The sequence below is a fragment of the Equus przewalskii genome, chromosome 8 (assembly GCF_037783145.1).
Source record: "Equus przewalskii isolate Varuska chromosome 8, EquPr2, whole genome shotgun sequence".
Taxonomy (NCBI): Eukaryota; Metazoa; Chordata; class Mammalia; order Perissodactyla; family Equidae; genus Equus; species Equus przewalskii.
This window is the reverse complement of record NC_091838.1, coordinates 83853816-83867376: the sequence shown is the minus strand read 5'-3', so window position 1 is coordinate 83867376 and position 13561 is coordinate 83853816. Positions and strand designations below refer to the sequence as shown.

General features: G+C 56.5%; 1 protein-coding gene across 2 annotated transcripts; it reads left to right on the top strand.

Annotated features, from left to right (window-relative positions):
• The first annotated feature begins 4723 nt into the window (after nucleotides 1-4723).
• Nucleotides 4724-13133, top strand: LOC103561583 (zinc finger protein 251-like). 2 transcript variants are annotated; one of them, XM_008536267.2, is made up of 4 exons: nucleotides 4724-5106; nucleotides 5520-5646; nucleotides 6073-6186; nucleotides 11304-13133. In XM_008536267.2, the coding sequence occupies exons 1-4, from the start codon at nucleotides 5074-5076 to the stop codon at nucleotides 12056-12058; spliced, it is 1029 nt and encodes a 342-aa protein (XP_008534489.1). In that variant the 5' UTR covers nucleotides 4724-5073; the 3' UTR covers nucleotides 12059-13133. The 2 variants fall into 2 exon arrangements, with proteins under 2 accessions (XP_008534489.1, XP_008534490.1); XM_008536268.2 differs by having other exon boundaries at nucleotides 4726-5106; nucleotides 6076-6186.
• The last annotated feature ends 428 nt before the right edge of the window (nucleotides 13134-13561 follow it).

Genomic DNA, 13561 nt, shown 5'->3' with positions numbered 1-13561 from the left:
CTAGGCGCGCCGGGGCCGGCCGGCCTCTCGGTGGTGAGGACTTCCGGCCAGGCGCGGATTCTCCTGCCGAGACGTGGGGCCACGGCGGACATCCCTGAGCGCGGCCTGTCTCCCAGGTGGAGATGGTGGCGACGTTGAATACCCGGCGGAGGCCCGTACCGACCGAGGCCACGCCGTCCCTTGGAGGTTTACCGAGAGGGCCGAGCCTTCCAGGGGCCGCGCCGAGCGGGGATGCTCGGAGACAGTGAGAGCCAGCGTTTATGGAGTGCTTCTCACAAGGTCTCCCAGTTAATGCTCGCTGCACCCCACGAGCAGGATCCTTGAACATCTTCCTTCTACGGACGAGGGACTGGAGCCGGAGAAGTCACGTCACTCGTGGGAGGTCACACAGTTGTGCGTGACCGGGCCGACCACCTCTAAGGCCACGCTCTTGCCCTGGCTGTGTGGTTGGTCCTTCGGGTGCAGAAGTAGCCTCTGGGGACAGTCACGGGAGATCCCGCCCATTCCCCCCACCAACCTCTGGGTAGAAGAGCAGGTGTCCAATTACCAAAACCAAATAGGTGATTGAGCTGCTGGGAGAATTCGGAAAGCCTCACCGTATCCACGTATCCACGGGGGCGGGGCGGGTTGGTGAGGGACTACTAAAACTACAGCTGGTGGCGCAGCGGGCACGCCTGGCCTGCGTGGGGCGGGGGGGGGGGGGGGTGCTGCGTTCCTGGTCCCCACCTGCCGGGGCTGCAGAGGACCCTGTGGAGGACTCAGGAGCCGTAGAGGAGAAACGAGCAAAATGGAAGGAGCCTGGGAGTCTGCGTGAGCAGGGAGAAAAGCCCCCCACGGATCCACAGGAACCGCCGAAAACCGGCTGGCACGGCAGCTGGTGCTGCTGACGTGCTAATACGGCGTCTACGGACGATACATGGCATCATTCTGTGCGTGCATCTTAATCATTCACACAGCAGGCATGCCCATCATCTCACTGTGCAGTTGGCTAGTTTCGCTCATCATTGTTTTAAAATCACCCCCCTCTTAACACACAGATCTAGTCTGGTCCACCCACTCACGGGGTGCATAGTCCTGTATGTCTACATCCGCTGTGTATTTACCCCTCCTTATTAACGGACACCATTTATTTCCCGCTTTACTCTGTTGTAAATAATGCAGGATAGCACATCCTTTTCCAGTATCCCATGTCGTGAGCAAGGATTTCTCTGGGGGGTATACCTAGAAATGGGATTAAATGGGAATCGATGTGCAGATTTTAATTTTAGGTACTGCCACATTGTTTTTGAGAGTGGCTATCATAATTTATACTCCCTCTAGTCGTGTGACAGTACCTGTTCCCCTACTTCTTCACTAACGACATTATCTGACTTTGAAATTTGCAGATCTAAGGGGTGAAAAACAGTATCCTGGTTTTTGTTAGCAATTTTGCTGAGATATAATTTAGAAACAATTAGATGCAGTTTTGTTTTTGTTTTGTTTGGGTTTTTTTGTTTTTCTTTGTGAGGACGATTCGCCCTGGGCTGACATCTGTTGCCAGTCACCCTCATTTTGCATGAGAAAGGTTGTCGCCGAGCTAACATCTGTGCCAGTCTTCCTCCACTTTATGTGGGATGCCACCACAGCATGGCTTGAGGAGCAGTGCTAGGTCCACGCCTGGGATCTGAACCCACAAACCCTGAGCCACCAAAGCTAAGTGCGTGAACTTAACCACAATGCCACTGGGCCAGACCCTAGATGCAATTATTTTTAATAAATAAATATATTTGGGGGCCAGCCCCGTGGCCGAGTGGTTAAGTCCACGAGCTCTGCTTCGGGGGCCCAGGGTTCAGATCCTGGGCATGGACATGGCACTGCTCATTAGGCCATGTTGAGGCGGCATCCCACATGCCACAACTGGAAGGACCCACAACTAAAATATACAACTGTGTACTGGGGGGATTTGGGGAGAAAAAAGCAGGGGGGAAAAAAGAAGATTGGCAACGATTGTTAGCTCAGGTGCCAATCTTTTAAAAATAAATAAATAAATATATTTGATAAATAGAATTTTGCCAAATGACTCCTCCTATGTGACTTCCACAATCCAGACGGAGAACATCTCCATCCCCCCAAAGTGTTCTCCTGGACCCCTCCATCAGCCCCCACCCCTCCTGGGTGTTTCAGTGAGCAAATCTGATAGCCAGTCAGGCCAGGCCTCTGGGTTTATTAGACATTCAAACTTCTTCTGTAACTCCATCTCCTAAAATGACCTTGCCCATTTTCCACTGGGCTGGTTATCTTTTTCCTTGTGATTCAGTAGAGTTTGTTTTCTATTCTGGGTACAAATTATTTGCGTATTACATATGCTGCAAATCCCCTACCGTGCTCTCTCCACAGAGTCACATGCGTCCTTCACTAATCCTGGTGTGGACAGATCTGTCTGCCTTTTCCTTTGTCACGTGTATTCTCTGCTTCTGTCTCTGTCTTAGGATCCTAACAGTGTTGTCTTTTCTTTGAGAGGTTTTAAATTTTTACTTTTAATGCTTAGGCCTTCCAATCATCTAGAATTTATTTCTGAATATGATGAGATGTTGGAATCTAATTTAATTCTTTTCCATATGGAGAGCCAGTATTCCTGATAAGATGAATTAGCAATCTGCCCTTTCACACACTGCCTTGTCATCGAAATAGGGTCTTGAGAATAATCGTTTTGAAAAGAAATCAGTCTTGCAGCCATAGTAAGTGGGAAGTACATGTCTTGTAAACTATGAAGCAATGGTGATTTAAGCTTCAGGATATATAGAAAATTACACCTGATAGGTGTTGTCAGCACGTGAGGGCTGCAAAGAGACCCCCACTGATCCCCATTTAAGACCTAGAAATAGGATGGAGTTAAAGCTAAGGGGTCAGAGCAGAGCTGAGCCTCTCCCAGCCTTCAGCACAGGCCTGGGGCTGCATCTGAGAAGTGGAGCCATTTAGAGGGACCCTGGGACCCGGACAGAGGAGAGGGAGACAGAGCCCACCCTACTCCACAGGGGCAGTGGGGGCTGTCCTGGCTGAGGCCTCCAGAGTGTGCCACTGCCACCAGTATGAGCATCCAAAACTGCATATGCTTCATCTCAAGCCCACCGAAAAGCTTCCTGGGTTGCATGGCTTCCCTTACAGGCCTGTCTACTGGGAAGGACTCTGCTGAAGGTGCCCAAGTGAGTGTCACTGTAGAGGGCCACCCGCCATTACCCACCTGGCTGCTGGTGAGCCCTCGGGGAGAGACGCTGTCTGCTGCTTGAGTCCGGCTGCAGAGAGCCTGTTGCCATGGGAACTTGCAAATACCACCCAGGGAGGGGGCCAGCCATCCTGCCTCAGAGAACCACCCTCTGCTTTGCAGCCGGCTGTCCACCCCTCCTCGAGTTGCACAGTGGACCCCAAGTCCACCTCTGGGTTGTGATGACTATAACAGCCCAGCCCAAGCGAGGTTTTTGAAGTGAAACAATCTAACTGCAGTTGGGGAAGGGCAGTGTTCACAAGCACCTGCTCTGTCTGGTCAGGGGGTGAGATGTGGGAGCACGCAAGGATTCACAAAGGGCCATTACAGTCAGCAGTGCCAAAGAGGGGCACTTAAAGATGTAATAGTCTGACTGCGTTGTTAGACGTTTCAGTGCTGACAGATTTTCTCACCTCTCCCTCTTCTCTTGGCCCCACATCTGGGCAAGCTGATAAGAAAGCCAAGGAGCTCCCTTCAAGTCCCTGCCTGCAAGTGGGAACCCTCATCCCGGCCCCACCCTCTAACCACAATCAAAATTTCAGACCAATCTGCTTTCCTTGCTTTCTCAAGCCGTTTTTGGAGGCCTGCCTTGCTGCCCCAGAAAAGCTTCCTAATGAAGTAGTAAATCATTTCAAACCCTCTTGGTGTGTGTGTGCGGGGTCACAAATCCAAATCAGAACCAAATTTTGGGTGGGGGTCTATCCTGATCCTGCAGTGTGATCACAAAAGAAAGCCAGGAAAAGGGATCGTCCTTACTGTTACAAACTGCCGCTTCCTTATGCTGCATCAGTTGCACGCCAAGGATTTGAGAAGTACTTCATCGTCTTTCCTCTCACCTGAGCGGCATGTCTGCTGCTCAAGTCCCCCTTGTAACTGGAAGCAGTATGTTTCCGACACCAGCGGGGCACAGCCACAAACCTTCCTGACATCTGGACCAGTAGCCTCTCTCTTTTTCCCGTCCCCTCCCCTCCTCTTCCGTCCACTTTCCTTTTTCTAAGACAGAGCTCTGCCAGCGCCAAGCCCTGATTCTGAGGGACAGAGGCGCGCGCGTGGGCGTGTGTGTGTGACTCGCAGGCCCTCTGAGGTCAGGGTCCAGGGCAGGGACCCTCTTCAGGGGCCCAGGGCGGCACTGGCCAGGCGGTGGAGGGGATGCGGCCTGTCCTAGGAACAGGAGTGTCCGGGACAGGGTTCCTAAGCCTGCCTTCAATAGTATCTCCAGGAGAACTTGCTAAATTGACTCCCAAGTCCAGCCAGACCGGCGGAACCACAAGCCCCACGCCAAAGGCCCACAGTCTGCGCCTTCAGCAAGCATCCCAGGTGAGCCAGGGCAGGTAACTCAGGGAGGCGGGGCTGAGCGCAGGCGCGGGAGGCGTGGTCGAGGCCGGCGCGGGGTGGGGGCTCCTGCGGAGCAGCCCAAGCGGAGGAGGAAGGGGCGGGGCCTGCGGGGACAAAGAGGGGAGGAGCCCGGGGCCCCGCCCACCGCGCGCGGGCAGGGTCGTCCGGGCTCGGGGGCGCGCTCGGTCCGCGGGGACGCGGCTCCCCGACAGCAGCGGGTCCTCCTGTATCTCCCGCTGGACCCGGGAGCCCGGCGCTGCAGCTGCGCCCCAGGTAGGCCGGGCCAGGCAGTGGCTTCTCTAGCTCCCCTGCTGGACGGTGCGTTGAGCCGCGCACCCGGGGCTCACGTTCGCGCAGAGCGTCAGGCCCGTGGGAGCCCCATCGCTGGAAGGGCCCGGGCTGGGTCTGGAGCCCCCGGGCCGGCCGCCCCCACCCTGCCCGCTCGCCGCTCCGCAGCCCGCCGCCGCTGCCCTCGCCCGGGGGGACCGGGAGCCGGCATGGCGCGCAGCCTCCCGGCCGCCTGGCCCCAGGTGAGCGCGTCTGCCCCCGGGAACTGGGGCTCCTTGCCTCCCAGAGGGTCTTTCCTCGGAGCCCGCTGCACCCGGGCCCTTGAGTCCCAGGTCCTCTCCAGGACGAGGGGCTCAGGGGGCCTCCCTTGTCCCCACCTTCTCTTCCCCGGAGGGTTCCCTGAGGCTGGGGAGGGACATTAATCAAAGAAGACAGTGGGGAGCAGGTTGGGGGGATGGAGGGAGGTGAGAAATGATGTCAGCTGGACAGGATGGGTAGGGAGTGCTGGTGCCCCTTATCATTAGGTCCCCCAGTGCCCCACAACCCATATTCCCCAGTACCTGCTGACCTGCCATCTGTCCCCTCCCCCTTGTGTGCCGATACCCTGCCCACCCCTGACATGGTGACCCCGTGTGCAGCATGAGTGTTGTTTCAGGGCCTGCTGACCTTCTGGGACGTGGCTGTGCACTTCACTCAGGAAGAAGGGGCACGTCTGGATCCCGAGCAGAAGGCCCTGTACAGGGACGTGATGCTGGAAACTTACAGGAACCTGGCCTCGCTGGGTGAGGGGTCTCAGACCCAGGCCTTCCGCCCTCCTCACCCCCAGTCCCCATTCAGAGTTCTGGTGGGACCCGGAGGGGCCAGACTGGCTGTGGCTCAGGGACCAGAGCCAGGCTATTCTGTGCCCAGGCCCAGGTGACAGATGGGGTCTCTGGGCCCATGCCCAGGGCAGGGCCTCTCCTAGGGCTCTGGGGCCTCTGTGAGTAGAGCATCCCCTTCTCTCATGGCTGCAGACCTTGCTTGAGCCCACTGTCCTTGCCCTGAGCCTACACCCCTGCCCTGCTCCCCACCCCCACAGGGTCCTGGGGAGACTCCCTGTTTCTGAGCCTTCACCTGGGGCCCCCGAGCCCTCAGTCCCAGGGCTACCTCCGAGGAGAGGAAGCCGAGGGTGTCCCAGCATCTCAGTCCACACACTTCCTCTCGGCCAGGAGTTCCAGGATCCAAACCAGATCTGATCTCCCGGCTGGAGCAAGGAAAGGAGCCCTGGGGCTTGGACCTGCTGGGGGCCAACGAAGGAGAGATCCTGGAAGACCCCAGCATGGGTGAGTGAGGGGAGCCAGGGGCCTCAGTTGTTCAGTATATACAGCCAGCCAGCGTGAGCGTCGTGAACAGCTGGATGGAAGGACAGTCACACAGAGTCATAAAGGGCACTCTTGTTGGCTTGTCCCTTGGTGTCGGTACCTGGGCACACGGACATGCATCAGATTGGAAACAGGCGGCCAGGTAGCAGGTGAGGAGTAAAGGCCGCCACTGTTGCCTTCGCCACCATTGCAGTAGATGCAGAGAACTTGCCAGGAGCCCAGCACTTGCTAGGTGCTTTACGAACGGTGCCTCACTTTCTCTCCCAGCAACCCCAGCAACACCTGATGGGACGAGCATCAGTTAGAACCCTCACCTTCAAGGGACAGAAAATCCAAGCCAAACTGGCCAAAGCCAGGGGGACTCTTGGCTCAAGTCACGAAAGTTGGGGGTGGGGTTGCGCAGGGGCAAGAGCCAAAATACTTAGTGGTCCAGCCCAGACATCCAGCCTCCCGGAATGGCTGCTGGCCGTGCATGGTGGTGGCCCACTGGCTGGTCATCACCCAATCACCTCCCCTTAAAGGAAAGCTCTTCCTGTTTCTCTGCTTCTCACAGCACTTCCCAAATGCGTGGGAGGGTTTTCCCCAAACCAGCCAATTCCCCAACTCTCTGAACACCAACCTGGTGTCCTAGAAGTAACTCAACTCTAACACTGACTACCCGGAGTTAGTGCAGACCCCGCAGACGGAGCTCAGTCCCACCAAGTGCCCCCACTTACAGTGCCAATCGCAAGTCCAGGTTGGCACCTGTGCTTCTAAGCGACCAGCCGTAAATTGGAGGTTCCCACATCCCCCTCCTTGCATTCAGTTAACTTGCTAGAACAGTGCACAGAACTCAGGGAAACACTTTACTTACCAGGTTACCGGTATATTATAAAGAATACAACTCGGGAACAGCCAGCTGGAAGAGATGTGCAGGGCGAGGTGTAGGGTTTCTACGAGGCTCCAGCACATAGGCGAGACTGATTAAATCACTGGGCCTTGGCGATTGAACTCAATTGCCAGCCCTTCTCCCCTCCCTGAAGGTCTGGGGGTGGGACTGAAAGTCTTTTCGGGTTTGCACGCCATACAGGCTCTGTTGCGGAGCCAAAGGATCTAGTAACAGGAAGCAAAAATTCTGCAAGAGGGTCATAGGGCGTGATGGCTCCTGGACGCTTGTACACCTGCTGTTGGTTCGATGTCTATGCCCTCCAGGGAGGGCCCCAGCTGGCTTCTGGGCTGAACCCGTGCAATGTTCCATCAGGCTGGCTGCTTCTGCTGATGCATATATTATAGGACCAGCGGATCCGGGGGACCTGCACCCATGGTTTCACCTCCTTTGCCACAAAATGGGTCCCTTGGTCTAAAACTATGACCTGTGGCTCCCACATCAAGAAGCTAGGGCTGGGGGCTGGCCTGGTGGTGTAGTGGTTACATTTGCGTAGTGGTTAAGTTTGCCCGGTCTGCTTCAGGGACCTGGGGTTCACCGGTTCGGATCCTGAGCATGGACCTACACACTGCTCGTCAGGCCATGCTGTGGCGGCATCCCACATAAAACAGAGGAAAACTAGCACAGATGTTGGCTCAGGGACAGTCTTCCTCAAGCAAAAAGAGGAAGATTGGCAACAGATGTTAGCTCAGGGACAGTCTTCCTCACCAAAAAAACAAAGAACTAGAGGTGGGCCCTAGAGGTGGGGTGCTGGCCAAGGTGCCCCGGGCAAACCTGGATCTGGAGTAGACGTCAGTGTTGGTGGGGCCCAGCCACTGCCCCCTGCAGGGTGGAAGGTGATTAACTTGCCCACAGCGCTGGTCAGTCCCCTTGCAGGTTTCAGACTGAGGAATTGGTCTTTGCTACTAACAGGTCATGCACTCGGCAGGAACAGGAGCTAGATGAGCCTGGGTGAGAGCTCTGGCCCCTCCCGCACTAAGGCTCCTCTGCCCGTGGGCTCACTGGTCAAGCTCTGGTGACTGAGGACAGAGGCTGGCTGATGTCCGAAGGACAAGCCATCCTGTCCCCCGGTCTCTGAGTGCCTCCCCTGCAGCAGACCTGCACGCCGTCCATCAAACACCTCTCCCCAGGTGTGACCTTGCCCGGTCGACCTCTTTCTCGCCACAGAGCTGACGGCAGGTGCGCTGCCCTGAGCTCCACCCCTCCCCCTCTGCCCGCATTTGAAGCCCACCCAGGCAGGAAGCAGGCCCTCAAACACCAGTCACTGGGGTCCCGGGGAGGCCCAGGGACAAGCTGAGGCAGAGGTGCTGGTGTCAGAGTTGACCGACATGGGGACCCTGGCCCTCGCTCCTGTGAGTTACTGTGTCTTCTGGACCTGCCAGGCCTGTTCGGGTGGATCTGACGATACTTGGCTGCTGATGGCAGCTCTAACCACACAGCCAGTTGCTGTCCCTTGTCCAGTCTCTGCAAAGCCCAGCAGCACATCAGACACCACTTTTGAAAGGGCAAGTGTGTCCTGCTGCAGCAGGCGCACCTAGCCCAGAATCTACAGGCTCGACACCTGCAGCTGGCTGGGGACTCCACGCAGGGCCCAGCAGGTCCTCAGCACCTTGCAGCCGGGGCCTGTGGCACAGCCCTTGCATCTTCTGGGCCCTGCTTGACACTGGCAGCCCGTGGGTCACGTGAACGGGGTGGGAGCGGTTTCCCCAAGGGTGGCATATGCTGTCTCAACCCCAAGAGGCCCACCAGGCTGAGCTGCCTTCCTGGCAGAGGAGGGCGGGGGCCACATTTGCCCTCTACTGAAGAGCTCATCTCCTGGCAGTGCCCACCTCTGGCCCCCTGCACTTCCCCCATGTGGCAGGCCCCTGACCCTTTCTAGGGGTTCACTCACCCTCTGCCACGCAGGCATCTCTAGAGGGTTGGGAGCCCTCGCCACTTCCAGTTTGCTCACCAGATCCGATTGGCATGAGGTCATCAGCACAGTGACCACTGGGCTGCTGTGGATGTCACAGCTGTCCAAGTCTCTGTGGACCCCATTGTGACGGAGCCGACACAGCCCTGGGGCAGGACCATGAACATGTGCTGGGGTCGGTCCCGTGACATATGCCAGCCGCTTTGATCCTCTTTGAAGGGAGCTGAGAGGAACACATCTGCCACATTGAGAGCCCCTCCTAGGTGCCTGAGGTGCTGTTGCTGTGTCCGTTCTAGGCGCCGTGTCCAGCCCAGCGGCTGTGGCTGAGCCGACACTTGCTCAAGCTTCCAGTGGTTCCTCAGCACCAGGCATGAGCCATCGGGTGGTTCAGGTGCCAGGCAGGTGGACCGAATGGGGCTGCGGTTGGACCACCGTCCCTGCCTCCTTCAAGCCTCTGAGGCGGCCACGTGGGCACAGCACTGCTGCTGGTTGACAGCCTTGCCCAGGGCTGGGGGCAGTTTCCCGGCTTCCACTTGGCCCTTCCTGACATAACGGCTCTCACGGCACCAGCCAGGAGGCCAAGAGAGGGCTCTCCCCTGCTAAGTGCACCTATCCCAATTAGACCCTCGGGGATGGGCGGCCACACGGGGGTCCGTGACGTGCTCCTTCACCCCTTGTGTCACCTGGCTTCCATATGCCCCCACTCCACTGGCACTTCCGGGCCCTTTTATCAGTGTTGGCTCAGACCCTGTACCCAGCAGCCTTCTGGGTGAGGGTGTGCGTCTTTCCCTGGTGTTCAGCCCTTTGGAGAAGGATTGAGAATATATCTATTGTAGATATATATAATATAGATAGCTATAAGTTGCAGGGCTGTTCTTCTCAAGGGGACCCAGCCTCCCCTTCGGTCCACAGCCCTAGGTCTGTGAACTGCCCAGATCTGGGTGAGAGATTGGGCTCTCCATCGTGTCTGCTGATCTTGGCCCTCCGCTCCCCATCACTTGGCTTTTCTTGTTCCACACGTCGAGCAGCAGCCGGGTTAGCTGCCCATTGTCTTTCTCAAGGAAGCCCACAGTCGATTGTCCATCGCCAAGTGTCCCCACGCCAAGTCCCAAGGTCCTGCTCTCCTCTCCAGGCCTTGATCTGAGCCGAGGCAGCGATGGCCCAGCCTGCGCCTGCAGGGCCCCTGGTGCTAGGCCTCGCTTGTGGCCTGGGCCCCACAGTCAGCACAGGGACGTCCACGGCGGGGAGCTGAGGGCTCAGGGGAGCTGTGAAGGCCTCTGGCTCTGACAGCCTCCTCTGGAGGTGGCTGGCTGCCCTGAGCCTGTCGCTTTACCCAGTGCTGTCCAGGACATTTACAAAGGTCAGGCGACCCTGTGGCCCTCCTGAAGACCACTGCCCTGCACAGCTAGAGGGCAAAAACGCCCACATAACCTGGCGCTCCCCTCCTGCCTGCCCTCTCTCACTGGCCCCTGCGAAGTTCCTAGCCTCCTGGTGCTGCAGCCCCAGCCCCCTCACCTCATCCCTGTGCTGGAGGCCTGTGGCCGTCTGGGCAGTGGAGCCCCATCCCAGAAACTCTTCCTGGGGTTCAGCCAGGCCACTTCCAGTACCACTCGCCTTAGTTTGGGTCCCCTGGGCACAGAGCCTGAGAGTTTGGGGTACTGATGGTGTATCTGGAAGGCAGCAATTTCAGAAGTGGGAGGAGAGAAAAGTCACTATGAGAGTTGTTGCTGTGAGCATGTGGAGTGTGATAGCTCCAGGAGCACTGAGAGGTGTGCAGAAGGCATCTGGAATTGTCCATCAGAGAGAGGGAGGTGGGGTTTCCTCCATTCCCGGCCCAGGCGGTACCTGTAGTGCAGTGCGGCTGGCAGCCCAGGGCTCTGGAGAAGGCCCAGGGACTCCCCCAGAGGCTGCTGGCAGTGGGCAGCAGTTGGAGCTCAGCAGAGCTGTCCACTGCAGCTGGGGCAGAAATCCTAGGTGGGCAGGGCACTGAGGTAGGGTGCTAGCAGCATCTGCCACAGCCTTCAACTAGAGAAAGATGGAGAGACGGTGCAGCCTCACAAAGTTGGGACATACAGAGGAAGCCCTTGGGGGAAGGCGAGCACAGCCAATGAACTAGGGTCACCTGTGGGATGACCTGTGGGAGGTGTGGCAGACGGTCTGATGCTTGATCTGTGAGGCGGGTCAGGGCGCACGTGGACTTTCCAGCACGGGGGACACATAGGCCCTTTCTTTTTGTTTCAGATTCCAGCCAGGGGTCTCCATGTAAGCAGGTGACTGCAAGAGTGAGCATGTCTCAAGCTGCGCAGCCTCCAGGAGAAGCATCTGGAAGCTTCTCAGGGGTGGCGCCTCCAACACCGGTCTGCAGAGAAGCCCTTGGACACGAGGGCCGGTTAGGGAGCCTTGAGAACTTCCTTCTCCAGGAGAGACAGTTACACAGGACACACTGGACAATCTCCAAAGGAGAAGGTGCCCAGAAATGCAGTAGATGGGGACCCAAGATTTTCCTTAGTCCACCCCTTGGGACCCACGAGAGAAGCACTAAAGGGGAGAGAGCGCACACGTGCGAAACGTGCGACAAGAGCTTCAGGTACCTCTCGCGCCTGCTGAGGCACCGGGCCACCCACAGCGGCGAGAAGCCGCACGCGTGCGCGGAGTGCGGGCGCGCCTTCAGCCAGCGCTCCCACCTGGCGCAGCACCGCAGCGCGCACGCGGGCGAGAAGCCGCACGCATGCGGGGAGTGCGGCCGCGCCTTCACGCGCCTCTCCACGCTGCACCGCCACCAGCGGGTCCACAGCGGCGAGAAGCCCTTCGGGTGCGAGCGGTGCGGGAAGACCTTCAATTACAGCACCCTCCTCGCCCAGCACCGGCGGATCCACACCCGAGAGAGGCCGTTCCAGTGCGCGACATGCGGCAAGAGTTTCATCTGGAAGTCAAGCTTTAGAAACCATCAGAAATCCCACCTGTGCAGCGGTGCCGCTTGGACCTCTGCGAGTTAAGCTTTGGAAGCTGCCGCTGGAGGGGAGAAGGCTTGCGACTCGCTCCAGCCCTCCATAGAAATGAAGGGCTCTTCCTCCGTGGAGGGACCCCAGAAGGATGTCCCCGGGCAAGTGGAAGCAGCGCCACAGCGCGCCCAGCGTCGGGGACCGGATTGTTGCTCCACCCACGATCAACGTGTGCATTTCAGGTCCCTCCCGTAACAGGAGGGCCGCCCAGGCTCCCTGCTCCCCGCCGGCGCCGCCCTGAAGTCTGCTCCGTTCGGCCTCGCTGTAGCAGCAAACTGGACAAATGGATGCTTTGAAGGTTACTATTTTGAAGTGCATCCGGATTTTATTTTTCAAATGCAGGTCTTTGTTGCAACATAGATGGGTTCTAAACGCCTTTGGAACCCAGACAGGCTGCAGAGCGTCTGGATAATCTTTCATCACACAACACACCTGAGCACCTGGCGAAGGGAGTCCGAAGGTCAGGAAATTCTAGCCATCATTTGGTTCTGGCTTTTTATTCTCGGATGCTGATTTGTTGCAGCAGATGTGGTGGTTCCTTCCTCGGCCAGCTCAGCCCCTAGCGCTGTCAGGCACTGAAGGCTTTGCTCACTCAGCCTCACTTTCCTGTGCGCTGACTTTCTCCTTAAGTCAGGCAGTATGAAACGTGGAGTGTGCATTTCATTTTTGTGCTTTTTTCAGCCAGTTCCAGAGAGAATGAGTTTGCATAGTACAAAAGTTTTCTATACAATGATGACGTTAAAGACTATTAAAACACATGGTAGAAATATGAGACGAGGTTATAAAATAGACCAGTGGTCGTGAAACACACGGAGTGATATGAAAGTGAGCTGGAAAACGCTGCCCAAGCATCGAGGAGCAGGGCAAGGCTCTTCCTTTGTGTCCGTGCTCACCAATTAAACCTGGCATTCCTGGAAGGATCATGCTTGCACCTAAAGGCTGAGCGTCACCACGTATAGTGAAACTCGAAGTGTGTTCAGCCATTTTCTCATGGACAGTTTAAATAAAGAAGCACTACAAGATCATTCTAGGAAATATACAAATATACAATAAAGTATATGACGTGTTATGTTGAGTCATCTCATTTTGCCTCTTTAGGAATCCTTATGCCACTAGGTAAACTGACGATGAAAAGGGGGCGGTGGGATTTTGGTGTTGGCCAGTGTTTTACCCAAATTATCTAGAGTCAAAGCTTTAACAGAAGAAATCTCTCCTGAACTAAAGGAATATCTGATCTCAATACTGTGCACTAAGAAAATAATAGAGAGCAGCACGACTACTGAAATTACTTCAAAGGTTAAATACAATAAAAACATCCAGAAAAAAGTAGTAGATCACTCACAAAAGAAAAAATAAGTTTGCCTCAGACTTGAACAAGCACCGTGGCCCCTTCCATAATTATTTCCTTAATGTGTCGTAGTCGTATTTTTTGTTACAGCCATATTTTATTCCTTTCTCTTTCCTACTAGGATGTGATAGCAATAGGTAAATTCAACA

Excerpts from the sequence above, each read along its gene's own strand:
- LOC103561583 (XM_008536267.2), top strand. The coding sequence starts at position 5,074 with ATGGCGCGCAGCCTCCCGGCCGCCTGGCCCCAG. Across the intron at positions 5,107-5,519 it reads TCCCGGCCGCCTGGCCCCAG|GGCCTGCTGACCTTCTGGGA; the intron begins GTGAGCGCGTCT and ends GTGTTGTTTCAG. Across the intron at positions 6,187-11,303 it reads CCTGGAAGACCCCAGCATGG|ATTCCAGCCAGGGGTCTCCA; the intron begins GTGAGTGAGGGG and ends TTTTTGTTTCAG.